The sequence below is a fragment of the Macaca thibetana genome, chromosome 19 (genome assembly GCF_024542745.1).
Source record: "Macaca thibetana thibetana isolate TM-01 chromosome 19, ASM2454274v1, whole genome shotgun sequence".
NCBI classification, from domain to species: domain Eukaryota; kingdom Metazoa; phylum Chordata; class Mammalia; order Primates; family Cercopithecidae; genus Macaca; species Macaca thibetana.
This window is the reverse complement of record NC_065596.1, coordinates 25,623,082-25,649,817: the sequence shown is the minus strand read 5'-3', so window position 1 is coordinate 25,649,817 and position 26,736 is coordinate 25,623,082. Positions and strand designations below refer to the sequence as shown.

The window sequence follows — 26,736 nt, the reverse complement described above, 5'->3', positions numbered from 1 at the left end:
GTAGAGTGTGAGTAAGAACGCACAGCCTGGGTTCGAATCCCAGCCCTGCCACAGGCTGGGTGGTGACTGCGGACGCTGGCATCATCTCTCTGTGAACCTAACTGCCTCTTGGGGTCGTGAGGAATCGATCGCTCAGCTGTGGCTTGGACTCGCTACGCTGAGATCCAAGTCTCCGTTCCTCTGTCCCTCCACCGTAGGGAGTGCTTGCTGAACAAGAGAACTGCCACCTCTGGGCTGCCTTCTCAAGCCTCAGGATGGAGATAGATTCACTCTGGTTTCTTTCGAGCCTAGCAGGGTACACGCCACAAATGTGGTTTTATAGGGGCAAAAGAATTGGGGAGGAAGAGAGTGGGAAACAGAGAGGGAGGGACAGGGAAAGAAAACAAGCCTGGCGTGGTGGCACGGGCCTGTAATCCCAGCTACTTGGGAGGCTGAGGCGGGAGGATCGCTTGACCTCAGAAGGTCAAGGTTACACTGAACTATGATCATGCCACTGCACTCCAAACTGGGTAACAGAGATCCTGTCTTAAAAAATAAAAAATTGCCGGGCGTGGTGGCTCAAGCCTGTAATCCCAGCACTTTGGGAGGCGGAGACGGGCGGATCACGAGGTCAGGAGTTCGAGACCATCCTGGCTAACACGGTGAAACCCCATCTCTACTAAAAAAATACAAAAAGCTAGCCGGGCGAGGTGGCTGGCGCCTGTAGTCCCAGCTACTCGGGAGGCTGAGGCAGGAGAATGGCATAAACCCGGGAGGTGGAGCTTGCAGTGAGCTGAGATCCGGCCACCACACTCCAGCCCGGGCGACAGGCGAGACTCTGTCTCAAAAAAATAAATAAATAAATAAATAAATAAATAAATAAATAAATAAAAAATTTAAAAAATTTTTAAAGAAAAAAAGAGGCTGGGCACAGTGGCTCACACCTGTAATCCCAGCACTTTGGGAGGCTGAGGTGGGCGGATTGCCTGAAGTCGGAGGTTCGAGACCAGCCTGGCCAACATGGTGAAACCCTATCTCTACTAAAAATACAAAAAATTAGCTGGGTGTGGTGGCCGGCACCTGTAGTCCCAGCTACTTAGGAGGCTGAGGCAGGAGAATCGCTTGAACCCAGGAGGTGGAAGTTGCAGTGAGCTGAGATTGTGCCACTGCACTCCAGCCTGGGAGACACTGCAAGACTCCATCTCAAAAAGACAGGAAAAAAAAAAAAAAAAGGAAACGACACGTCTGCAGAGACGGAAATGAAGGGAGAAGAGGGACTGAAGATTCACAGTTGAGAAATCCACCACGATCGAGCAATCTCCTAGGTTGCGGCCCTGGAGAGGAAGACACGTGGAGAAGGGAAGGGAGGTTGGGGGCCACGAGACTGAGGGCACACAGAGAAGCTGAGACAGCACACAGCAAGTCAGGTGTGAAGATGCTTCCCAGACCAAGATGACCAGAGTGGCAGACTTGGGGCCCCCGAGGGGGAGCAGGCTGGCCTGCTAGCCCGGAGCCAGCTCTCTGGAGCTGCAGGAATAGGGGCCTTTCATACCTGCAGGCATGGCTGGGTGAAGCTCTCAGAGGGGCTGAGTGTTAGGTGGCACCCCCCAAGATGAGCCTAGTGGGTGTGAGGGAGGCCATGAGTTCATGGCCAGTGTCCTGGTGGCATCTTCTGGAGAGGCTGAGATCAGAAGTGGGCTGGAGCTGATCCCCATGGGCTTGGGCAAGTGACTGTGTGACTCTCCTTCCCAGAGGAGATGAAGCAAATGAACCCCTGAACCCACCACTGGTTGTTAAATCACCATCCCACGGGTGGGGCACAGTAGCTCACGCCTGCCATCCTAGCACTTTGGGAGGCTGAGGCAGGAGGGTCATTTGATCCCAGGAGTCTGAGACCAGATGGGGCAACATGGTGAGACCCCCATCTCTCCCTCTCTCTCTCTCTTTTTTTTTTTTTTTTGAGATGGCGTTTTGCTCTTGTTGCCCAGGCTGGAGTGCAATGGTGCCATCTCAGCTCACTGCAATCTCTGCCTCCTGGGTTCAAGCAATTCTCCTGCCTCAGCCTCCCGAGTAGCTGGGATTACAGGTATGTGCCACAACGCAAATACACAAAAATTAGCCGGGCGTGGCGGTGCGTGCCTGTAATCCCAGTTACTTGGGAGGCTGAGGCAGGAGAATCGCCTGAACCCAGAAGGTGGAGGTTGAGGTGAGCTGAGACTGTGCCACTGCACTCTAGCCTAGGCAACAGAGACTACATCTCAGGGCAGGGGTATGCGAGCAAGGGCAGGGGAAGAAAAAACAATCACTACCATTACCACTCTGGTCAGTGTCATGCCCTCATTCAATCAAGGGGGAGACTGAGGCCCACAGAGGGAAAAGCAGCCATCTAGAGTGAGTGACTTAGGATCTCTGGCCTCTGAGCTCCAGGAACTGTTGGAACTGAGGCCATGAGGCCCTCAAGTATCTTTCTAACCATCCTTTCCCATCTCCTGGGCCACCCACCCAGTTTCTCTACCCACAGCCTCATCTCTAGTCTCCTGCCCCAACTTCAAGTGACCTCACAAACAGCAAACAGAGGGGTCATGTTAAAGCACAAACTTGACCCTTTGAACCCCTGCTCAGAACCTGCCATGGCTCCCTTGTGCCCTGAGAAGATATGCGTTCCTCAGCCCAGCTGCAAGGCCTTGGATGGCTTGGCCCCAGCTTCAGAATAGAACCACTTCCCCTTCCCAGGCTCCCAAGTAGCTGGGACTACAGGCGTGTGCCCTCCCAGCTCAGCCTCCCTAGTGGCTGAGACTACAGGCATGTACCACTATGCCTAACTTCTAATTTTTTGTAGAGATGGGGTATTGCTATGTTGCCCAGACTGATCTTGAACTCCTGACCTCCAGCGATCCACCCACCTCAGCCACCCAAAGTGCTGGGATTACAGGTGTGAGCCACTGTGCCTGACCTGGGACCCCCATGAGGGCAGGAATGGGCTGTCTCGGTCACTTCTGTGTCCCAGCCCAGGGCTGGGCACACATGAGGTGCTCAGAGTGAAGCAGAAAAGGAGCTGTCGCCATGGGGAGGGGCTGGGGAGGCTTACAGGCTCCTGAATTAGGCTTCCATTCAAATCCCAGCTCCTCTGCTTCCCGGCCGTGTCACCCTGGGCAACCGATTTCACCCCTGGGCCTCGCTTTCCTTATCTGTGAAATGGGGGTGCCTGTGGGCTCCGGCGCCATGGAGATGCCAGCGTGGTGCAAGCGCTGACTGTGCATATGGCCCACTGCTGAGGCCGAGAAGTCGGGCCCTCTCATGGCCTCCTTCACTGGGAGGTAGTTGCTCCTATTGTGTCCAAGTGACAGATGAGGAGACTGAGACCCAGAGGGGCTGGAACCACTTGCCGGAGGTCACAGAGTCGCCTAGAGGTGGAGACGCCCTGGGTCAAGTTGGTGGCAAGACACTCAAGAGCCCAGCCCTGACAGGGCACACGGCAGGCACTGTTCTCACTGGTGTCTGGGGGAAGAGGCACTCGAAAGAACTAGAGACCAAAGCGTCACTGGTGGCCCTGGGCTCCAGGAGGCCAGTGCTGGGGAGCATGAAAGGACCAGGCTGGCAAGGAGGCACAGGCAACGGGGTTACAGGCACCGTGAAGAGCTGGGACACTGGAATCCCACTGGCCATGTGCCCTTAGTGGAGAACCTCCTCTTGGCCTTGCAAGATGGGGACGATGGTGGCCTCTACCTAGCAGAGAGGGCTTTCCTCCCAGCTAGCTCTGCCCCAGTGCCCAGCCTGAGCGAGGGAGAGGACGCACACAACAGGCTTAGGGAAAGGCAGAAGTGGGATGTCCATGCACACTCCTTTCTTCAGTATTTCCTGAGCCCTCACACTGTTCCCAGCATGGTTCCTGGCATTGAGCAGACAGTGGAGAAGACAGGCAAGTCCAGGAACCCCAACAGCTGACACTGTTGTGTGGGCGACTGGAGACAGTGAGCGGGACCGTTTCAGAAGGAAGTGCGACCAGGACTAGGGGCCAGGAAGAGGTGATGCAGTGCAAAGACAGCTATCGCGTTCAGCACTGCAGGCCTGCTCACAGGGCGACGTGCACCCACAAACCTTCCCAGCTGCGTCAAGACCAGAGGGAAGAATTCCGTGCAGCAGGACCAGAGCATGCATCGGCCTTGGGGTAGAACCAACTCGGTGCTTTCAGGAACCGTCAGAAAAGCTTGCACGGTTGGCCGGGCAAGGTGGCTCACGCCTGTAATCCCAGCACTTCGGGAGGCCCAGGCGGATGGCTCACTTGAGGTCAGGAGTTTGAGATCAGCCTGGCCAACATGGCAAAAACCTGTCTCTACTAAAAACACAAAAATTAGCCAGGCATGGTGGCGCATGCCTGTAGTCCAAGCTACTAGGGAGCCTGAGGCAGGAGAATCACTTGAACCAGGTAGGCGGAGGTTGCGGTAAGCGGGAGATTGCAACACTGCGCTCCAGCCTGGGCAACACAGCAAGACTCCGTCTCAAAAAAAAAAAAAAAAAAAAAAAAGGCTCATGTGGCTCAGCTGTAGTGTATGAGAAGATGGGGTGATGTCACCAGGGGAGCTGGGACAGGAAAGGTTTCTTCCTCATGGGGCCTACAGATCGGCCTCACCTCGGAAGCCTCTCTGTACCTGCTGCATCTCCAGCTTCCCTGTCTCCTGGGTTTTCCACCATGGCCCTTCCCTTCCCTCATCCCTGTTCCTACTGCTCCCTGCCTGCAATCTTCTTGCTCCTGTCCCCCAGCTGGAGTAGCCCCTTCTCCTCTGGCAGCTCAAATGTGAACACTTCTCTGAGTCTCCCTGGGCTCCTGCAGGGAGAAGTGGTGACTGTCCCTAGGCACTCCCAGGGGTCCGAGGCCAACCCTAGCTCCCCTCCCTGCCTGCACGAGTCATACACTCAGGACTCAGCGCCCAAGAGCCTGCTCTCCACGACACAGCGGATGGGTGTGCAAAGACACAAAGCTGGCAATCAGAAACTCCATCCTTCCAGTTCCAGCCAAATACTATGGAGTCATCGCCTCCATCCAGTCTCTCAGCAAATCCTGGCAGCTCTGCCTTCAAACAACATCCAGAATCCAACCTCCCTCCCCGTCCACTCCCTCCCAGTGGTACCCTTTGGAGTCTGCTCTCTACGCCAGCTTCAGGATCCTGTGAGAAGCTATGCCTTGGTTTCCGAAAGCCTCAGACTCACTCAGAGCGAAGGCCAAGGAGCTGTAAAGCCTTATGGAATCAGGTGACCATCCTCCTTGAGGTTCCTTTCACGAGTCCTGACTGCACTTGCTGCAGGCTGAAAAGCTCTTTACCTGGCCAGGCGAGGTGGCTCACACCTGCAATCCCAGCACTTTGGGAGGTCAAGGTGGGAGGACTGCTTGAAGCCAGGAGTTCCAAGACCAGCCTGGCCAATACATCAAGACTCCATCTTAAAATTTTTTTTTTTTTTTTTGAGACGGAGTCTTGCTCTGTCACCCAGGCTGGAGTGCAGTGGCCGAATCTCAGCTCACTGCAAGCTCTGCCTCCTGGGTTTACGCCATTCTCCTGCCTCAGCCTCCCGAGTAGCTGGGACTACAGGCACCCGCCACCTCGCCTGGCTAGTTTTTTGTATTTTTAGTAGAGACGGGGTTTCACCGTGTTAGCCAGGATGGTCTCGATCTCCTGACCTCGTGATCCGCCTGTCTCGGCCTCCCAAAGTGCTGGGATTACAGGCTTGAGCCACCGTGCCTGGCCAAAAATTTTTTTAATACACAAGAAAATCTCAGTTAAGACTACGGGCCGGGCGCGGTGGCTCAAGCCTGTAATCCCAGCACTTTGGGAGGCCGAGATGGGTGGATCACGAGGTCAGGAGATCGAGACCATCCTGGCTAACACGGTGAAACCCCATCTCTACTAAAAAATACAAAAAACTAGCCGGGCGAGGTGGCGGGCGCCTGTAGTCCCAGCTACTCAGGAGGCTGAGGCAGGAGAATGGCGTGAACCCAGGAGGCGGAGCTTGCAGTGAGCCGAGATCCGGCCACTGCACTCCAGCCTGGGCGACAGAGCGAGACTCCGTCTCAAAAAAAAAAAAAAAAAAAAAACTACGCTGACTGGCCGGGTGTGGTGGCTCACGCCTGTAATCCCAGCACTTTGGGAGGCTGAGGTGGGTGGATCCTGACTTGAGGTCAGGAGTTCAAGACCAGCCTGATCAATATGGTGAAATCCTGTCTCTACTAAAAATATAAAAATTAGCTAGGCGTGGTGGCGCATGCCTGTAATCCTAGCTACTCGGGAGGCTGAGGCAGAAGAATTGCATGAATGCAGGAGATAGAGGTTGCAGTGAGCCAAGATCGTGCCACTGCAATCCAACCTGGGTGACAAAGCAAGACTCCATCTCAAAAAAAAAAAAAAAAAAAAAAAAAAAAAAAAAAAAAAGACTGCGCTGGCTCTGAACTGTCTCACCCACTACAGTATATTGCCTGATGTTTCAAAATCACTCCTGCTCAACCACTTCTCCAATGGCAGAAAAGGAGGTTCACAGAAAGGGTGGATTTGCTGCGAAAGCCAGAACTGCAGTTTTGTGACCACTCTCCAAGCCCTCCGCCTCTTACCTGAACCCACGAGGACGTCTGGGTTCCCCAGGGTGACGGCTGCTGTGAAGTCAGAGCCCCGATACTCCCCGTCCACCTGCCAGTTCACAAACTTCGACTGCTGGGTCTGTGGGGAGGAGGGGGTGTGAGGGCGGCTCCTTGCTCACGGTGGCCGAGGGGAGCAGCAGCCTCCGTGCCCCACTCACCTGGATGGCCATCTTGGATCTGAGGCCGGGGCCCAGCTGGTGAATGACCTGAGCGTTGAGGCTGCCGCTGTTGTCCATGTCACCCACCAGTACAGGGAACGCCTGTGAGGCAGAGAGAAGGGCAGGGGTCAGAGGTCGCACACTGTGGAAGCAGGTGAGGTGGGCCAGGGTGAGAAGCCTGGGGTCAGAAAGCCTCAGATGGGGGTCCCCTCCTCCATGAAGTCCTCTCTGACCACCTAGGTTGAGTTAGGCTCCCCTACCTTTGGGTTCCCCCATGTCAGCCCTGCCCATCCTGGCTTGTTACTCTCTGGGAACAGGTCTGTCTTCTGCCCCACTGGTGAGTCCCATGGCTTTCAGTCATGTGTGCCAACACAGGGCTGGGCACAGAATATGTTGTGCAATGAAGGTTTGCAGAATAAACTCATTTACTGAAGGGAAACGATAGAAGCAGAGACCTCATTCAGTCCCCCACACCCTGTCCAGGCCTCCAGTTTTGGCCTTCCTAATAACTAGCCCCTACACGGCTGCCCCAGAAATGCTTCTAAAGAAAGATTTCTACAGCGGGAACCTGTGGACCACGTCTTTCCCTTGACCAAACCATGCCATGACTCTTCACAAGCCCCTAGAGAAAGTCCAAAGCCTAGTTTGGCATTCAAAGTTCTGCATGATCTACAGCTCAGCTCTTTCCACCCTGGGTCATCGCTGTCTAGCAAGAGAGAGGCTGTGGTCACACCCCCAGCATTGCTCAGCATGGAGCCAAGCAGGCAGAGAGCAGGGGTTCGGCGGATGTTTGCTGGATGAAGGAATTACTCGTGTTCCACTACATCTCGGAGAGATGCAGTCCCCATCTCCAAGCTCTCGGCAGCTGGGACCTTTTCCTGATGATGCCAGTCTTAGCTTGGCATTTGGCCACAAATTTGTTATTCGAAAGATACAAAGAATGGATGAGAAAGGAAGCTCACCTCTGTGGGACTCAGCTGCTTTGTCCCCACATACGTGACCCCGAAGTGGTAGTTGGACTCCCCGATTGTGCTGAGGGCTACTGTGTGGTTCACCTGGGAGGAGAGCGAGGGCTGTGAGGATGCTGGACAGATGGGCTTGCCCAATGAAGAGGGCAACGAGAAGGTCTCTGGGCTGGGCAGGGGATGAAGACTGGGAGGCACAGCCTGACTAAGAGACTCAGAGAAAGGAGGTGCTGCCAACAGGCCCACATACCTGTTCCTTGACTCCAGCCTAGCTGCTATGGGAGACAGTACCTCTGGATTCTAGGTCCCCAAACTGAGTAGTCTGGCACTGTATCTCCGAGTCTTTTCAAGTATCAGGGAGCCCAGTTTTTGAGGGAGGAGTAAGGGGGCGAGTGTGCGGATGCAGGGAGGGGGATGGTGGGGACGATCTCTGGTGGGTAAGGACACCAGAAAGGCTCACCTGGAAATGGTTACTCAACCCTTTGTTGACTGTGAGCTTGACACCCTCCATCTGAATGGGAAACAGCTCTGGAGAAGAGAAACGCTGTCACACTCCACCCCAACCCCATACCAACTCTCATCTCTTCCTTCCCTGCTGTCCCCAGCTCTCTCCAGAGACCCATAGCAGAACATCTCACAAAAGCTTCCACCTGTAAAGAGGCAGTGCAGCCTAGTTAGACAGGGCCAGGACCTTTGCCTGCTCAAATCTCACTGCCACCAAGCTGAGCAACTTTAGGTCAAACTCATCATCTCTAAGATGGGACCCTCACCATACAGAATTGGCCCAAGGATCTAATGAGTTAACATATAGTGAACACCAAAACAGAACTTCATAAACCTCTACCATTATTACTACTCTGATTGCTCCAGGCTGGGATCCGGAGGCTTTGGGTTCCACCCCCACGGAACCTTGCTGACACCGTGACCTTGGGCCTCAGTTGCGTTCCCGATAACAAGAGAAGTCTGGCTTGGCTGATCCCGGGGCTCCTGAGGTCCCTAAGGCTTTTCTCTACTGCTATGACATTCTACCCCGTTTCCACCATTTGATTCCATCATTCTAAGCCCCAAGTCCAACGTTCCACCATTCGATCCCAACGTCACCTCCTAGTGCTGTTGAATAATTCCAATGGTGCGCGCCAAATCCCAAAGTCCCCAGTGTCCTCCCCTTTCCCCCGAGATCCGGGCCATCGCAGCCCCGAGGGGGCCCGTCGCCCCTCACCCTTGCACTTCCGGTGGCACTCCTCGAATGTGCCCGGGTTGGGCAGGCAGCCGCAGGCCCCATCCTCGGCGGCCCCTGCGGCGCTGGCGGTTGCAGCCCCGGGGGTCCGTTCCGAACCTCGACTCGTACTGGTGCCGGCGCCCAGGCCGCCTCCCAGCGGTGGCAGCGTGAAGCCCGGCGGCGAGGGCGGAGGTGGCGGCAGCCCCACGAGGGCCGGCGCAGGCGGCGGTGGCGGCCCTGCGGGCGGCGAGCTGGCGGCCAACACATTCCCCATGGTCGCCTGCGAGGAGAGAGGTCAGAGGGCGGAGGTCAGGGCCCGTGCGCCCGAGACTCAGCCCCAGCAAATCCCCACCCGACTCCGGGCCCCGGTTCTCACTGGCGGCGGCGCCTGCTCCCGGCCTGGGCTCCGCTCCCACCCCGTGCGCCACGCGCAACCGAACCCGCTGCCGCCGCCGCCACCACCGTCTCCCCGCCCCGCCTAGCCCATTGGTTTAGTGTGCCCTGAGGCCCGCCCACCAGCGTCAAGACTCGGTCTTCCCATTGGACTTGTGAATAAAGTCCCGCCCACTTTTCCTAACTGTCCTTTTGTATTGGTTCTCACTCGCAGGCATGTCACGGCGCACCTCCCGCCCTTCTCATTGGCTCGCCGCGCTTACGCCTATTGGCTCGCGTCGCCGCGGGTTCCGGTGCTAGCCCGCCATTGGTGTGTGCTGCGCATTTTGCCACGCCCGCTGAGGCATCGCCCCGCCTATCACCTGGAGGAGGCCCTCTTTTGATTCCGCCCCGCGGCGAAGTTGCTGTGATAATTGGTCGGCTTTGACCCTTGCAGCATTTTGATTGGCTCCAATGTGTACGGGGGCCGACCTTGGTGGCGTATCAGCTTGGTACTCTCATTGGCTAACGTTCCAGGGTCGAAGGACAGGTAAAGGTGGGTTGCGCGGCAGAGGCGGCTAGGCAGCAAGGTCAGGCCTCGCGTCCCACCAGGCACCGCGGCAGCGGGGCACGCACCCCACCTCTGGTCCGGAGTAGCTGACCTAAAACCGGAAGTGCTGGCCCTTCCCAGAGTGCCTCGGGAGAATTGTAATCTGTTCTGAGAACCCTGCGCTGCTCCTCGTTACCCACAATGCCCTCATCACCTCTTAGACCCACCCCTTTCGTTACCCATCATGCCTCTTGTTCCTCGCGTCACTGCGGCTTCTATCTTTGGCCCATTCATTCCTCTCCCATTACCCATCGTGCCTCTGCCCCATTCATTTGAGCTTCATTGCCGGGACTACTTTTAGTTCCAGCAGCTTGCTCACTTTCGTCGTTCTTCCGGCCCTTCTCTAATTAGCCATCATGTTTTGGATCCATGAAGTCCTGTCCGTTACCTCCCTTGCCCCCGTCCCTATTTTTTCATTATTCATCACTCTGCCTCTGGCTCCTTCATTCAGGTTTATTACCCGTCATGCCTTGGGCTCCTATTACAACGTTATTCATGATTTTGCCTTTGATCTATTTTTGCTTGCCATTTATCCTTTAAACTTGAGCCTCTCATAGTTTCGATACTGCTTTTTTAATTTTTATTTTTTTAGACACAGGGTTGGACTCCGTCGCCCAGGCTGGAGTGCAGTGGCGCCATCATAGCTCACTGCAGCCTTGAACTTCTGGCCTCAGTCCATCCTCCCACCTCAGCCTCCAGAGTAGCTGAGACCACAGGTGCATGCCATCACGCCCAGCTAACTTTTGTAGAGGCGGGGTCTCACTGTGTTTCCCAGACTGGTCTCTTAACTCCTGGACTCAATCGATCTTCCTGCCTCAGTCTCCCAAAGTGTGGAATTACAGGCATAAGCCACTGCACCTGGCCAATTGCTGTTTTTTATCTTTGTTCCATTCATCATACTGCTGTTGCAATTATTCATATTCAGTAAACAGCATGCCCTGGACCCCTCCCCATTCCATTACTCAACATTTTTTGATTGATAGGTTTTTGCTCATTACTCTCTCAATTCTTATTTTGTATCTTTGGTCACTTTTTGTCTTTAACTCTCTTAACGCCTAGTTCACTGATTATCTCAAGCTCTTAGCCTCCTTCTTCATTCCCCTTCATGTCTCACCCCATCCCTTTCACATCCCACAGAAAACGCAAGTTCTGGTCAAAGTATAAATTCATATTTTGTAGGAAATGTAGTTTACAAAACAGTATCAATCGCTACCCCCAATCCAGGTGACCCACTTTCCCCTGAAGGGAGACGTTTAGGTCCTATTTCACTGGGCAAGGGTAAAATGATTCAGTAGTCTTCCAGGTTAACAGTAAATTCTTCTCCCAAGGCTGGGGGCGTCAAGGCACAGTCTGTATGAGGCTCACCCTGTCTGGTCCTAGGCTGGGCTGCTTGCTTGGTAGGTAGGAATTGGGGTGGGGATGGGGGCTCAGGGAAGGGTCTGGACCCTGAGACTTCTGCTTACAGGAGGGTGCTGGGAAAACTCTGCGTTGGGCTGGGGAATCCCCTCTCTCCCATCTTTGGGGAACAGGGTGGGGAGGGGGTAAGTGGGACCCTGCTGCCTGGAGGGCTCAGGTCTGAGCAGCAGGGAGCCCTCAGTGCCCACTCCAGCAGACCTATTGGGAATTTACTACCTGAAGACAAATTATAGGTCTAGGGTCTTCTTTGTGATTTGGGGGGAGTCGAGGCATTGGTGGGGGGTGAGAGGTATGATCTAAGGTCACAGTCTGGGAGAGGAGTCCTTGGGATCAGAGGTTGTGCAGAAGAACCTTCCCCACCTCCTGCCTCATGAGATAAGGTTGCCAGGATTCCATTATCATGGTGAGTTTCTCTGGGCTCATGGATTAGGGGTCATAGTGGAGCCACCAAGGTAGAAATCACAAATGGGATGCACGTGTGTTAACTGACAGTGGCCTGGCCAGAGGTCAGGGGGCACTAGATCCTTGGCAAGAAAGCTAAGGGATCAACAGGTGAGATGTGAGACACCAGACGCGTGGCAGCTCACACGTACATGGCCCGGGACATGACAAAGCCTTTGCCCTGGTAGGAATCAGAGGGGCTGCTGTAGGACAGAGCATCGTAGATGGGGTTGATCTTATCCAGATACTCTTCCTCCTCCTCCCCCTCCTCATCCTCTAGATCCAGGGAAACGTCTTCCACAACAGGTGGCCCTGGAGGCACTGGGATGGGGGATCCCAGGCTTGTGGCTCCAGGGTGCAGGGGTCCTGACCGCTCTTCCAAAGTGGGCAATTCATGGTATCGAGGCATTTCCTGGAGGTGGAGAAGGGACAGGAACTCAAGATCACTTCCTACGCATGACACAGATGACCAATCTGCTCTTGACCCCCAAATCCTGACCACTCTCTCCCCATGCCAACAAGATGCCACCTCACTCCTTGTCCATGAGGTCATATTGCACTGGGACATTCATTCGGCCCTTCCCTATCCCAAAGCCCAGCGCACGCAACTCACCCTGTTAATCCTGGGACTCACCTTTGTCCCTCGATCTCTGCAAATCTTTCCCCATGAACTTTCACCTCAGTCTCAGCCTCAAGTACTTAACCTTGGGCTCTAAACGGCCCTTTGAACCTTCAGCGCAACCTCAGTGACCCCTGACCTCCGGTAGACCACTGAGGGGAGTGACTTGATTTGTCTTGTCCCAGCTTCAGGGATGGTATCCAGTAAATGTAGACAATCAATTTGCTTTCATTCTATTTTTTTATTATTATTTTTTTGAGATGGAGTTTTGCTCCTCTCTCCCAGGCTGGAGTGCAATGGTGCAATCTCGGCTCATTGCAACCTCTGCCTCCCAGGTCCAAGCGATTCTCCTGCCTCAGCCTCCTGAGTAGCTGGGATTACAGGCGCCTGCCACCATGCTCAGCTAATTTTTGTAATTTTAGTAGAGACGGGGTTTCACCATGTTGCCAGGATGGTCTTGAACTCCTGACCTCAGGTGATTCACCTGCCTTGGCTTCCCAGAGTGCTGGGATTACAGGCGTGAGCGATTGCGCCTGGCCTTTTTCTTTCCTTTTTTATTTTTATTTTTGAGATGGAGTCTCGCTCTGTTGCCCAGGCTAGAGTGCAGTGTCATGGTCTCAGCTCATTGCAACTTCTGCCTCCCGGGTTCAAGCGATTCTCCTGCTTCAGCCTCCTGAGTAGCTGGGATTACAGGTGTGAGCCACCACGCCCGGCCAGATAATCAATTTTTGTTGACCTAGTGACTTTTCCTTTTCTTTTGTTTTTGAGACAGGGTCTCACTCTGATGCCCAGGCTGGAATGTAGTGGCACAGCCCCAACCACCTGGGCTTAAGCAATCTGCCTACCTCGGCCTACAGGCATTTGCCACCACACCCAGGTAAGTTCTGTATTTTTGTAGATACACAATGTTGCTGGGCAGCCCATGTTGCCCACGCTGGTCTTGAGCGCCTAGGCTCAAGGGGTCCAGCTGCCTTGGCCTCCCAAAGTGCTGGAATTATAGACCAGAGCCACCACGCCCGGCCCAGGTGATTTTATTTTTTTGTTTTTATTTATTTTTTTGAGATGGACTCTTGCTCTGTTGCCCACGCTGGAGTGCAGTGGTGTGATCTTAGCTCACTGTAACCTCGGCCTCCTGGGTTCATGTGATTCTTCCGCCTCAGCCTCCTGAGTAGCTAAGATTACAGGCTTGTACCACCACACCTGACTAATTTTGTGTATTTTGAGTAGAGACGGGGTTTCACCATGTTGTCTAGGCTGGTCTGAAACTCCTGACCCCAAGTGATCCTCCTGCCTCAGGCTCCCAAAGTGCTGGGATTATAGGCCACCGCGCCCAAGTGACTTTAGATTCTAACCTTGTGACCTTGGGCTTTCTCGCCCCTGACCTCCCCCCACGGAATCCTGAACACACCAGGGACACACCCTTGACCTTGAGTTATGACCTTTAGTCTTTGACCTCTTCTGCCAGGTCTGACCCCTGGCCCTTCAACCCAGACCCCCAGCCCACCTTTGTCTTCCCATGAGCTCCTACCTGCTCAGTGCATGAGGCGCCAGCGTCAAAGTAGGGGGTCTTGAGTGGGCTGTGCTCCGAGGCCCCCAGAGTGAAGAGCTGGGAGGGCTGCAGCAGAGAGGGGCGGGGAGGTCAGTAACTGCCCCCACCACCCAGCCAGCCTCTCCCTGCAAGGCCCCTCCCAGCCCTGGGGTGCGTGTGGAGGTGGGGATAGCTTGGGCTCCAGGGAAAGTGCTCACCATCTCCTGCTCCTCCAGCTTCGCTTTTGGGGTCGGTGGCTTGTAGGAGGGAGGTCCCTCTAGGCTGTGGGGTAGGAAGTAGGTCAAGCGGAGACTAAGACCTGAGAAAACCTCAGACTCCAGCGTTACGGCACATGCTGTTCCTTTTGCCTGGGTCTCCCTTTCCCCTGCCCCCTTTTCTTGCCTGGGGTAAGAGTTATTATTCATTCCATGAATTCCTTTTTTTCCTGGAAGCCTTCAGGTTTCCCCAGCGGATCAGGAATTCCTGTTACATGGACATGCCTAGGTGTACTTCCCCCTCAGGGCACTCACTGAATTTGTACTTGAAATGTTATTTATAATTACCATGCCTCATGTGAGCTCTGGGAGGGAGAAAAGATCTGTGTTGGGCCGGGTGTGGTGGCTTATGCCTGTAATCCCAGCACTTTGGGAGGCCGAGGCGGGCGGATCACCTGAGGTCAGGCGTTCAAGGCCAGCCTGGGCAGCATGGCAAAACCCTGTCTCTACAAAAATACAAAAACTAGCTAGGTGTGGTGGTGCGTGTCTGAGGTCCCATTTACTTGGGAGGCTGAGGTAGGAAGATTGGTTGAGTCCAGGAGGCGAAGGTTGCAGTGAGCTCAGATTGTACCAGTGAACTCCAGCCTGAGGGACAGAGTGAGACCCCGTCTCAAAAAAACAAATTTTGCATACCTCACATACCTCAGACTGCTCTGAGCTATTTTTCTTTTTTTTTTCTTCTTTTTTTTCTTTTTTACGAGGTCTCACTCTGTTGGCTAGACTGGAGTACAATAGTGTGATCATAGCTCACTGCAGCCTCCACATGCCCCCACCCCCACCTCAGCCCACCCAAGTAGCTGGGACTTCAGGCACGAGCCACCATGTCTGGGCAATTTTTGTATTTTTTTTGTAGAGACAGGTTTCGCCATGTTGCCCAGGCTGGTCTCGAATTTCTGAGCTCAAGTCATTTACCTGCGTTGGCTTCCCAAAGTGCTGGGATTACAGGTGTGAGGCACCATGCCCAGTCTTTTTTTTTTTTGAGACGGAGTCTCGCTCTGTTGCCCAGGCTGGAGTGCAGTGGTGCGATCTCGGCTCATTGCAAACTCCGCTTCCTGGGTTCACGCCATTCTCCTGCCTCAGCCTCCCAAGTAGCTGGGACTATAGGCACCTGCCACCATGCCCGGCTAGTTTTGTGTGTGTGTTTTTAGTAGAGACGGGGTTTCACCGTGTTAGCCAGGATGGTCTTGATTTCCTGACCTCGTGATCCGCCCGCCTCAGCCTCCCAAAGTGCTGGGATTACAGGCGTGAGCCACTGCGCCTGGCCCTTCAGTCTTTTATTTTTTAAGATACAGGGTCTTGCTCTATCACCCAGGCTAGAGTGCAGTGACATGATCATAACTCATTGCAGGCTTCAGCTCCCAGGTCAAGTGACCTCCCACCCCAGCCTCCTGAGGAGCCGGGACCACAGGCATGCACCACTATGCCTGGCTAATTTTGTTTTTTTTTTAAGAGATGGTGTCTCACTTTGATGCTTAGTCTGGTCTCGAACCACCAGCAACAAGAGCCTTGGCCTTCCAAAGTGCTGGGATTGGCCAGGCTCGGTGGCTCATGCTTGTGATCTTAGCACTTTGGGAGGCCGAGGTGGGCGGATCACTTGAGGTGAGGAGTTTGAGACCAGCCTGGTCAACATGGTGAAACTCCGTCTCTACTAAAAATACAAAAATTAGCTGGGAGTGGTGGCGCGCACCTGTAATCCCAGCTACTGGAGAGGCTGAGGCTGGAGAATCCCTTGAACCTGGGAGGCAGAGGTTGCAGTGAACCGAGATCGTGCCTTGGCACTCTAGCCTGGGCGACAGAGTGAGACTCCATCTTAAACAAAAACAAAAACAAAACAAACTGCTGGGTTATCTTCAGGTTTCTGGAATTTGTGATAAAAGGAGCAATATATAGCCAATCAATAGCTTATGTTATTTTAATGTAAATTTTCGATAACAATTTAGGATCTGCCTCTTGTCTTTTTTATTAAAATAATTGTGGGCCAGACATGGTGCTCACACCCATAATCCCAGCACTTTGGGAGGCTGAGGTGGGCGGATCACCTGAGGTTAGGAATTCGAGACCAGCCTGGCCAACATGGTGAAACCCTATGTCTACTAAAAATACAAAAATTAGCTGGGCGTGGTGGCAGGAGCCTGTAGTTCTAGCTACTCAGGAGGCTGAGGTAGGAGAATCACTGGGACCTGGGAGGTGGAGGTTGCAGTGAGCTGAGATGGAGCCACAGCACTCCAGCCTGGGTGACAGAGTGAGACTCCATCTCAGACAAAAACAAAAACAAAGCAAAGTGCTGGGATTATAGGTATGAGCCACTCTGCCTGACCCACCCTGCCTGACCAGTGTTACTCTTTATCTTCAGGTTTCTGGAATTTGTGATACAAAGAGCAATGGATAGCCAATCAATAGTTTATGTTAATGTAAATTCTCCATAACAGTTTAGGAACTGCACTTTCTTCTTTTATTAAAAACTCGGCCAGGCACAGTGGCTCACGCCTGTAATCCCAGCACTTTGGGAGGCTGAGGAGGGCAGATCCTGAGGTCAAGAGATCAAGACCATCCTGGCTAACACAGTGAAATCCTGTCTCTACTAAAAATCCAAAAAATTAGCCAGGCGTGGTGGCCGGCACCTGTAATCCCAGCTACTGTGGAGGCTGAGGCAGGAGAATGGCTTGAACCCGGGAGGCGGAGCTTGCAGTGAGCCGAGATGTCACTGCGCTCCAGCCTCGGCGACAGAGCAAGACTCCGTCTCAAAAAAACCCAAAAACCAAAAAACAAACAAACAAAAAAGCCCCAAAAATGTAGTAGGAGCCTGGGCTCTGATGAGTCTTCACAAAACAGAGCAGTCAGAGCCACCATGCGTGGCTGTTTTTTTTTTTTTTTGGTAGAGGGGGGTGGTCTTCCTATGTTACCCAGACTGGGCTCCAATTCCTGGGCTCAAGCAATGGATCCCCCCACTCCAGCATCCAAAAGTGCCGGGATGACAGGTGTGAGCCACTGTGCCTGGCCCCTGGCTAATTTTTAAAATAAATGCCATACTTTATGGCAGAGAAAAACCCATACCTCCCTACTCCATTTAGATCCCAGTTCCTTTAGGTCTGTCTGTTTCACACAGTCAATTATGGAGAATTTTCTGCCACCCTAACCCCTACCCCATACTCCTCAGTTCTTCCACCCCTCTCCCTTTCCCCGTCTCAGGGCCCATCACTTACTCTTCATCCTCCTCTGCCCCCTGCAGCGTCTGCTCCTTCCGCTGCTGCCGGCAGATAAGGATGCCCGTGGCAGCCACAGCAGTCGCAATGATGGCGGCGATGATGCCCCCGATGATGCCGCCCGTGGCCCCTGCGCCTGCTGTGTTGGGGGTCTCTGCAAGGAGAGGGACAGCGTAAGGGGGTCTCCAGGAGGAAGCCACAGCTCCGTATTCCAAGCTACCATCCCCACCCCAAGTCATCGCCTATGTCCTCTCCCACGGGCGGGGGACATTCTTTCATTCAACTCAAACTGCTGAGCATGAGGAAGGAGCGAGGACGTGTGCCCCGCATGGGAGACGACTGGAGAACAAAACATACATACAAAGTGTCTGCCTTCATGGAACTTTGATTCTCGTTGGGCAGGTAGGCCAACAGTAAGCAAACCAGTACAATAGTTCACATGCCAGACGGGAGTAAGTCACGGGGGATACAAAAATACAGAGTGCGGAAGTGATAGGAGGTGCAAGGTGGGGTCCCCAAAGGTAGTGGGAGGGCCTCTACCTTACTGTAAGGTGACAACTGAGCAAGGACCTGAAAGAGATGCCGGGGATGAGTCACGAGAGTGTCTGGGGGCATCACAGGCAGTGCAAACAGCCAGAGGCCCTGCAGGAGGCTTGCGGGGCTTTATGGCTTTTTTTGAGACGGTCTTGCTTTGTCACCCAGGCTAGAGTGCAGTGGCATGATCACCGCCAACTGTAGCCTCAATCTCCTGGGCTCAAGTGATCCTCCCAACTTACCCTCCGGAGTGGCTGGAACTACAGGCATGTGCCGCCAGGCCCAGCTTTTTTTGTTTGTTTGTTAATTTTTTGTAGAGATGGGGTTTTGCCGTGTTGCCCAGGCTGGTGTTGAACTCCTGGGCTCAAGCGATCCTCCCGCCTTGGCCTCCCAATGTGCTGGGATTATGCCATGCTCGGCCTGGCTTGTGTTGTTTTTAAAGAACAGCAAGTAGACCATGTAGCTGGGGCAGAATGAGGCGGGGAAGTGGGGAGATGAGAGGAGACAGGACCGGGGCGGCTAGAAAGCAGAGAATGCAGGGGCAGAATTCTGGGATCCAGAATCACCTCTGGGGACCAGAATCTCCTTCCACTTATCAGGAAAGGGGTTAGAGCTGTGGGCAATGACTGACGCCTGTAATCCCAGTGCTTTGGGAGGCCGAGGCGCGCGGATTGTTCAAGATCAGCCAGGGTGACGAGCACAAGACCTCATCTCTAGAAAAAATTTAAAAAATTAGCCGGGGGCCAGCCGGGCACCTGTAATCCCAGCCCTTTGGGAGGCCGAGGTGGGTGGATCACCGGAGGTGGGGAGTTTGAGACCAGCCTGATCAACATGGAGAAACCCTGTCTCTACTAAAAATACAAAATATTAGCTGGTCGTGCTGGTGCATGCCTGTAAATCCCAGCTACTCAGGAGGCTGAGGCAGGAGAATCGCTTGAATCCAGGAAGCGGAGGTTGCCGTGAGCCAAGATTGCGCCATTACACTCCAGCCTGGGCAACAAGAGCGAAACTCCATCTCAAAAAAAAAATTAGCTGGGGGCCAGGAACAGTGGCTCACACCTGTCATCCCAGCACTTTTGGAGGCTGAAGTGGGAGGATTGATCACTTGAGCCCGGAGTTTGAGCCCAGTCTGGGTAATATAGGGAGACCACCCTGCTTCTTTTTTTTTTTTTTTTTTTCCCCGAGACGGAGTCTCGCTCTGTCGCCCAGGCTGGAGTGCAGTGGCCGGATCTCAGCTCATTGCAAGCTCCGCCTCCTGGGTTTACGCCATTCTCCTGCCTCAGCCTCCCGAGTAGCTGGGACTACAGGCGCCCGCCACCTCGCCCGGCTAGTTTTTTGTATTTTTTTAGTAGAGACGGGGTTTCACCGTGTTAGCCAGGATGGTCTCGATCTCCTGACCTCGTGATCCGCCCGTCTCGGCCTCCCAAAGTGCTGGGATTACAGGCTTGAGCCACCGCGCCCGGCCACCCTGCTTCTTAAAAAAAAAAAACAAAAAAAAAACAGAAGGATGGCTGGGCGCATTACTCAGGAGGCTGAAACAGGAGAATTGCTTGAACTTGGGAGGTGGAGGGTGCGCTGAGCCGAGATCGCACCACTGCACTCCAGCCTGGGTAACAGAGCAAGATACCATTTCAAAAACCAAACCAAACAACAAAACAAAACAAAACAAAAAAAAACACAAGACTGGAAAAGGGGTCGAGAAGCCCGTGTGCTCCTGGCCCTCTCCTTCCTTCCTAGCACTTCCTGTTTCCATATCTCACGTCTTCCCTAATGGAAGAGTTTTTGGAGCAGCTACCTGTTTACTTGCCAATTTTCACACTAGGCCATGTGCCCAAGGTCTGGCACACAGTAGGTGTTTGGTGGGTGTGTAAGGATGACCCAGCATGGCACTGAAGGATCCACTGTGTGCCAGGCGGACAGAATTCCCTGCTCCTGCCCTCCTGTTGCCTGGGTGGGGTGGGTGGGCGAGTACAGACAATAAACAACCGGGCAAGTACAGACAATAACACGTATGGAAGAGCCTATGGGGGTCACGCACGCATCAGCCTCACTCTGCAAATGAGGAGGAAGCTTCCAGAGGACGCTGGACTATTGGATCTTCATCTTCACTGCTCCCGTTCCACAGCCTGACATCCTCTGGAGGGCTTCAGCGGGTGGGGGAGTGAGAGAGAGACTGCCCCTCGGTCCGCACACACACCTTCATGCTAAACATACTGCTGCTATTCTTGTGGTCATCATGGCAATGTGCACCGGAGGACGGGACTGGGTCTGTGCAGGTCATAGCTGCAGCCCCAGCACCGCCTGGCACAGGGCTTGGTGGGGTCTGTGGAGGTCGACGAGGCTGCATGAGGGCATCACGGGCATGTCCTTACTGGGTCCCGTGACAGCCTTGTGAGGCCGATGTGAACACCCGCCCCGTGTTACAGAGGCGGCACAGAGGCTTGGGAGAGCAGAGGTGACACGGGTAAAAACCTGCCCCTTACTGAGCCTGGGAGTTCAAGGACCCCCTCTATCTTTGCTTTTCCAGTTGAAAGGAGCTGGAGGGAGCTGCTGCCACTCCCAAGGAGTCACTGAAAAGTCCCTTGGGGTGATCCCTGAGGGCAAGGATGGAGAAGCAGGTGAGGGAAGCTACAGTGGGGGTGGCCAGAGATGGGACTTCTCCAGCACCCCTCGCCTACCCCATGCCCTTAGGGTCCCTAAGAATGGGAGTGGGGAGCAGCCCTCCCCTCCCGAGACTGCCAGCAACCTGGGGGAGTTGAGGTCTGAGGCTCCATTGGATCACAGCCCTCTGGCCTCCCATTCTCTCAGGACGCAGGGAACCTGACTGAGCCCCTGCTGTCCCCACCCCCACCTGCACCCGAGGGTCTCTGGACTCCGACCGGTCTGGCCACACCATCCAGAAAGGCAGCTTCTGTCCTGGGACTCAGAAGTCCAAATGTCCAGGTCTCTGAGCCCACAGTCCAGTGACCTGAATCCTAGTTCCACGAGCCTCGCGGTTCTCGGCTGTCCAATGCGTCTTTTAAGGATCCAAGTGGTCCGAGCCCCACAGCCTTCCCCAGTCTAACCCCTTCCAGGCTCTCATTCCCCGGGGACGTGGATCGGCTCTTCCCAGCCCTGGGACCTAGGAGTCCCTGTCCCACCCCCTCTTTCCCCACCACCCAAGGAGGGGGTCTGATGTATTACAAGACACCCCCAATGTTTTCCTCCAAGGCATTTATTAACTCCTGAGTGTCACGGGGCCAGGGGCAGGCTGGAGTCAAAACCAAGTCTCTGGGGGCGAGGGTCCTCTCTGGATCCCCACAACTCAGCTCCCCGGGCTCCCCATGCAGCCCTAGAGACGGGAGAAGTCCAGTGTGCCATTCCACCTCCCTCCAAGTCCCAGGAAAGTGGGAGGCAGTGTTCCACTCCAGTGTTGTCCAGACGAACAAGTCCAACCAGTCTGGAACCCTAGGCCGGCGTGGCCCAGTTGGGGGCGGGAGGGCTGGGCCCGGCTCTGTCTCTGTCTGTGTCCAGGTCACACATAAACTGCCCGCCGTGAGATGAGGGAGCCGTCCAGCTGGGACTCCATGTCATCCTCGAGTGCTGGGGGTGGAGGCAACATGAGGCCTTTCTCTGCCTTCTCTTCCTCCTCCTCCTCCTCCTCCTCCTCCTCACCATCTGGTTCCATGGGACCAGGGACTACTGGTGTCCAGAAGACAGGGTCCCCATTTCCCAACACCTGAGTTTTCGGATCGTAGAATCCCCCGTCGCCGCTGGCTCCTCTTCCTGTTCCTCCAAGGCTCTTCCTCCTCCTCCTCACCCTCAGCAGAATGAAGGCCAAGGACCCCCCAGCCAGAAGTAGCAGCACCAGCAGTGTCCCCCCCACGGCCCCCCACACCAGTGGGCCCATGTCTCGGGGCGAGGCCCTGGGGGTTTCTGAGGAGAGAGAGAAGGAGGGGTGAGAGAGAGAGAGAGAAAGGGAGACACAAGGTCATGAGGATAGCTCTGGTGAGGGGGTGGGGGAGACGCAGGATAGGCGGGGAGGAAAGGAGCGGGAGTGACCATAATTAGGGGGTGACTCTAAGCAGAAGAATGGAGGAGGAAGAGGAGTGGGGGGGAAGGGGAAGCCCCTCCGCCCTTCACTACAGCCTGAGCGCCACTTTGTACAAGGAGGGGATGCCAACCAGTGGTCCCCAGGTGTTCACGTTTTGCAAAATTTAAATTGCTAGCCAACCTTTCAAAAATCAGGCGATTTCACTTAAAAATCCAGGTTTCTCTTAGGGGGGAAAAGATCAGATCTGGCAACACCAAACTCCCACGTCTGGCAATCGCTGTGGCTGAGTGGAAGCTGGCTATTCGGATGCAGTAGATCTGGCCGCCCGGTCACTGGCCGGGACCCTGGCGCCACCTGACTTCGCAGCCCTCCCTGAATGTGCTGTGGGGTCCTCACACAGCTACGAGCTTGGGGGCACACCCCCTCGGGGGAGGACAGTTGGATTTCAGTGGGAGGCTGTCTGATCCCAAAGCTCTCTGCAGAGGGCCACAGACTCCTGATACTTCTGCCCTCTTGAGTGGCTGGGAGCATTTATTCCAAGTGCCGTGGCTGCCTCCTCTCTGGGCCACTCATCCCCAGCGTGTAAAATGGGGTTCTCATAGACCGGGACAGTAGGACTTCCTTAGTGCTCCCTGCAGGGGTTGAGCCAGGGAGGATGGGAGGGAGCAGGGAGGCAGAGAGAGAGGAAGCCATGAAGTGCTGAGGAGGGAAGTGTGAGCAGGGAGGGATGGGGCTCCTGGGCCCCAAGCCAGGGACAGGTATCAATGTAACCAGAACCTACCCACCGCCACTTCCCCCATCCCTGCATGCAAGGCCTAACTGGGACAGACGGGGGTGGGGGTTCACCCACACCTGACCGCACCTCTACACCTCTACTCACAGGAGAGCTGAGACCCAGGAAGGACATCTGTTTCTGTTGTTTTCAAACAGGGGGTCATGACCCAGTGGGCTGTCAAATCAGCTTAGTGACTCACAAATAGCATTAAAAAAAGAGGAGGATAAAATCTTTTTTGGCAGGGGGTAGGGTGGTATATACGTCTCTAGCTATACGCTGGGTTGAGGAGTGAAACAGATTTTTCTCCATAATGGAAGTGCTGGTCACTAACTGGACCAGGTTGAGCCTATCTCGGGAGGTCTGTCTCTGTTTCTGGAGGTGGCATTGGTGTTTTGGAACTTGATGCTGAGTCTGTTCATGTCTAGGGTTGAAAGTTCTGAATCAGGCTCATGTGGTGGCTCATGTCTGTAATCCCAGCACTTTGGGAGGCCGAGGCAAAAGGAATGCTTTGAGGCCAGGAGTTCAAGACCAGTCTGGTCAACATAATGAGACCCTGTCTCTATTAAAAATAAAATGTTCTCTGAGTCTCCCTAAAGATAGATCTGTCCTGCGGTGTGGCATGTGTACCTATGTTCGTGCTGCTGTGGACTCCATACTGTTTTTCTGTGACGACTGTGTGTGTGCCTGGATGTGGGTTCGTGGCTCAGAGACCCTCTGAGAGTGACCCCAGGAGCTTTGAGTGTGTCTCCTCTGGCTGTGGCTGTCGGGGCACTCACTGCTTGCGACGGGATTTCTAGGGTGCTTGGAGCACGCACGTTTCTGCAGGCATTATCTGTAGGCACGTGTCTTTGTAATGGTGTTGTCGTCTGGGGGTGGCTCCGTGGCCACCGTTGTGGGGAGGTGGGGTATCTTTCCACAGCGCTGAGTCTTTCTCTACTGCGTCTGTTCTGCAGGCTCCAACCTTGGAGCCACCTGCTGGGTGTGTGGGCAGGGCATCAGCTTCTCAGGTGTATCTGGGGTAGAGGTTAGGGGTGTATTTCCAGTCAGGTGTCTGTCTGGGTGGGTGGAGCTGACCCTCCCCTGGGTGTGCTGCTGAGGGCAGGGACTGTGGCTCATTCACCATTGTATTCCTAACCTCAGCCAGAGTGCCTAGCAAACAGGAAACACATATTTGTTGAATGAGAATCTCCCTAACGGACTTTCTGGAGAGTTTCGGAGGAGTTTCGGGGAGTTTCGGGAGAGTTCCCGGGCACAGGTTTCTCCCAGGGTGTCTTTTGATTTTCCGTCTGAGTGAGGGATGACATTCCTCTGTGGGCAGCCGTTGCTGTCCGGGATTAGTTTTGCCCCCAGCGTGTCTGTCTGTGTGATGTCTCCCTCCAGGGACTCGTGAGCATCCTCGAGCATCAGGCGAGCCCAGAGCGGGACAGCTGTCTCTCTGGGTTTGCTGTCTGTGACAGTGTTTCCCATAGGGGTGCCCTATCTCCCTGGCTGTATCTGGATTCCTGAAGAGGGGTCTGTTTTCCCTTAGGTGTCCCTGCAAGGTTGTGTTTGCATTCTAAGATTATGACTCAGTAAGGGAGTCTGCTTCTGTCCCTCCGTGGCTACTCTGTCTGCATGACAGGGACAGCCCCTGTCTGGGAGTTTGTCCCTACACCTTCGGTCATGTTTCTGGGGGGCCTGCACATTGCGTGTTTGCACAGGTGTGCTGCATGGACCGTTGCCCTCGGGTGTTTCTAAGCATGTCTCTTTCTGGCCAGGTGCAGCGGCTCACGCCTGTAATCCCAGCACTTCTGGAGGCCAAGGCGGGTGGATCACCTGAGGTCAGCAGTTCGAGACCAGCCTGACCAATATGGTGAAACCCTGTCTCTACCGAAAATACAAAACTTAGCTGGGCTTGATGGTGAGCGCATGTAGTCCCAGCTACTCAGGAGGCTGAAGCAGGATATTGCTTGAACCCGGGAGGCGGAGGTTGCGGTGAGCTGAGATTATGCCACTGCACTTCAGCCTGGGCGACAGAGCAAGACTCCATCTCAAAAAAAAAAAAAAAAAAAAAGTCTGTTTCCAGTTGTCACAGTTGTCATCTGGCTTCGTTCCGTCTGTCTTGGCCAGTGCCACTGTCCTCCTGGGTGTGTGTCTTGGTGACAATGGGTTTGAGTGTGCAGGGTTACTATCCAGGTGAGTGTCTGGATTCTGAGGCATCTCTGCAACAGCATTTCCCAGCACAGGGAGTGTCTGTGGCTGTGGGTCCTGCCAGCTGTGGCTTTGACAGGAGGGGTCTCTGGCCCCAGCTCCGGGGCCCGTGGGGCTCTCTGTCCCAGGGAGCATGGCTCTGTTAACAGTCCCGGCTTCCCTCTAGGTGTGTGGCTCTGCAGCTGTGAGTTTGACCCAGTTTCCATCACTGGGTGATGGTCTGGCTTCGCGCTTTTCCTCTTTGGCTCCGTGCCTTGGGGCCGGATCGTGTTTCTAGGGGTGGGAGCTCTTGGTTTCTGTCTCTTTGAGGTTTGCGTGCCTGATTCTAGGTGTGTGTCTTTCTCAGGAGCTGGAGCCCAGGGCAGCTTCCTCAGGTCTCTTCGTGAGGACCCTAGCCAGGCCTCTACTTTCTAGGAACCCCGAGCAAAGTCCTCAACCCCCCAACTCTGCTGCCTTCACTTACCCTGACACCCCAAATTCAGACCCCAGTCTGAGGCCACGAGGGGAAGGCCAACCCTCATCTCCCCTCAGCCAGGCGGGTCTACATCCCTCCCAGGCCGGCGGCGCAGCCTCCCCCAGTGCAGTCCCCAAATCCTGAAGGGTGGAGCTCTGGGGGAGCAGACCCAGGTCTCCACACACGGCCCCCAAGACCCACTCACCTCGGACAAAGATGACTTGCTCAGCGCGGCCCATGCCCACGGCATTGGTGACTGTGCAGACGAAGGTGGTATTGAACAGACTGTCCACCGCGTGGATGACCAGCTGGGAGCCCTGGGCTACTGCGGAGGTCGGGAAGATGCCTGAGGTCCTGGAGGGGTGTGGGGTCAGGTGAGAGGGATACCAAGGTCGAGAGGGGAGCACAGGTCTCATCCCTGAAGATACACCCACCAGGAGCCAAGCTGCAGGGACCTAAGTACTCCTGGAGACCCCAAATTGCCAAAATGCAAGCTCCCTTCAACCTGGAGGACTTAGGAGTTTAGGCCCAGCCCCTCCTCCCTCAGACCCAGGAGTCCAGGACCCCAGCCCTTCCTCTCTCAGACACTGGAGTCCAAGCCCCCAGCCCCTGCTCCCTTGGACCCAGGAGTCCAGGCCCCAGCCTCTCCTCCCTCAGACCCAGGAGTCCAGGCCCCCAGCCCCTCCTCCCTCAGACCCAGGAGTCCAGGCCCCCAGCCCCTCCTCCCTCAGACCCAGGAGTCCAGGCCCCAGCCCCACCTCCCTCAGACCCAGGAGTCCAGGCCCCCAGTCCCTGCTCCCTCAGACCCAGGAGTCCAGGCCCCCAGCCTCTCCTCCCTCAGACCCAGGAGTCCAGGACCCCAGCCCTTCCTCTCTCAGACACTGGAGTCCAAGCCCCCAGCCCCTCCTCCCTCAGACCCAGGAGTCCAGGACCCCAGCCCTTCCTCTCTCAGACACTGGAGTCCAAGCCCCCAGCCCCTGCTCCCTCGGACCCAGGAGTCCAGGCCCCAGCCTCTCCTCCCTCAGACCCAGGAGTCCAGGCCCCAGCCCTGCCTCCCTCAGACCCAGGGTTCCGAGGCCACGTGACTCACGTGCTCCAGTCGTAGCCCGTGGGCTCTGGGTTGCTGTGGACGTCACAGCTCAGGGTGGCATCAGTACGGCCGAGGTACCAGTTGTCATCATAGCCGGAGATGGACACTTCAGGAGGGTCTGCGGGAAATGGGGGGACTGGATCAGCAAGGAGGAGAATCCCAGAGTGGATGGACAGGTTAGCAGATGGACAGGAATGCTAAAGAAACGGGGCAGGTTGGCAGGAGGTATGGCAGTCAAAACCATCTGGGG

At 54.9% G+C, this 26,736-nt stretch overlaps 2 protein-coding genes across 46 annotated transcripts in view; both read right to left on the bottom strand.

The window, feature by feature from the left end:
• Nucleotides 1-26,736, bottom strand: part of APOE (apolipoprotein E) — a 125,782-nt gene that overhangs the window by 9,719 nt on the left and 89,327 nt on the right. Inside the window, exon 1 of one of the 44 annotated variants that reach the window (XM_050772179.1) lies at nt 26,179-26,182. The exons of 34 other annotated variants lie outside the window; for them this stretch is intronic. The gene's annotated coding sequence lies outside the window, so the exon portion shown is untranslated. Of the gene's footprint in view, nt 1-2,938; nt 2,958-4,733; nt 4,738-7,031; nt 7,036-10,324; nt 10,329-11,140; nt 11,146-17,148; nt 17,153-21,767; nt 21,775-24,095; nt 24,115-25,378; nt 25,384-26,178; nt 26,183-26,736 lie in introns of those variants that run through there. 9 more of the 44 variants (XM_050772169.1, XM_050772144.1, XM_050772149.1 and 6 more) reach the window with 9 other exon arrangements.
• Nucleotides 11,082-26,736, bottom strand: part of NECTIN2 (nectin cell adhesion molecule 2) — a 43,012-nt gene continuing 27,357 nt past the window's right edge. Inside the window, exons 4-9 of one of the 2 annotated variants that reach the window (XM_050772204.1) lie at nt 26,487-26,604; nt 25,602-25,750; nt 17,411-17,564; nt 14,151-14,214; nt 13,933-14,019; nt 11,082-12,197 (exon numbers count right to left, since the gene is read on the bottom strand). In XM_050772204.1, coding sequence (XP_050628161.1) covers nt 11,928-12,197; nt 13,933-14,019; nt 14,151-14,214; nt 17,411-17,564; nt 25,602-25,750; nt 26,487-26,604 — 842 coding nt within the window. In that variant the 3' untranslated portion in view covers nt 11,082-11,927. Of the gene's footprint in view, nt 12,198-13,932; nt 14,020-14,150; nt 14,215-17,410; nt 17,565-21,139; nt 21,860-25,601; nt 25,751-26,486; nt 26,605-26,736 lie in introns of those variants that run through there. The other variant, XM_050772205.1, reaches the window with a different exon arrangement.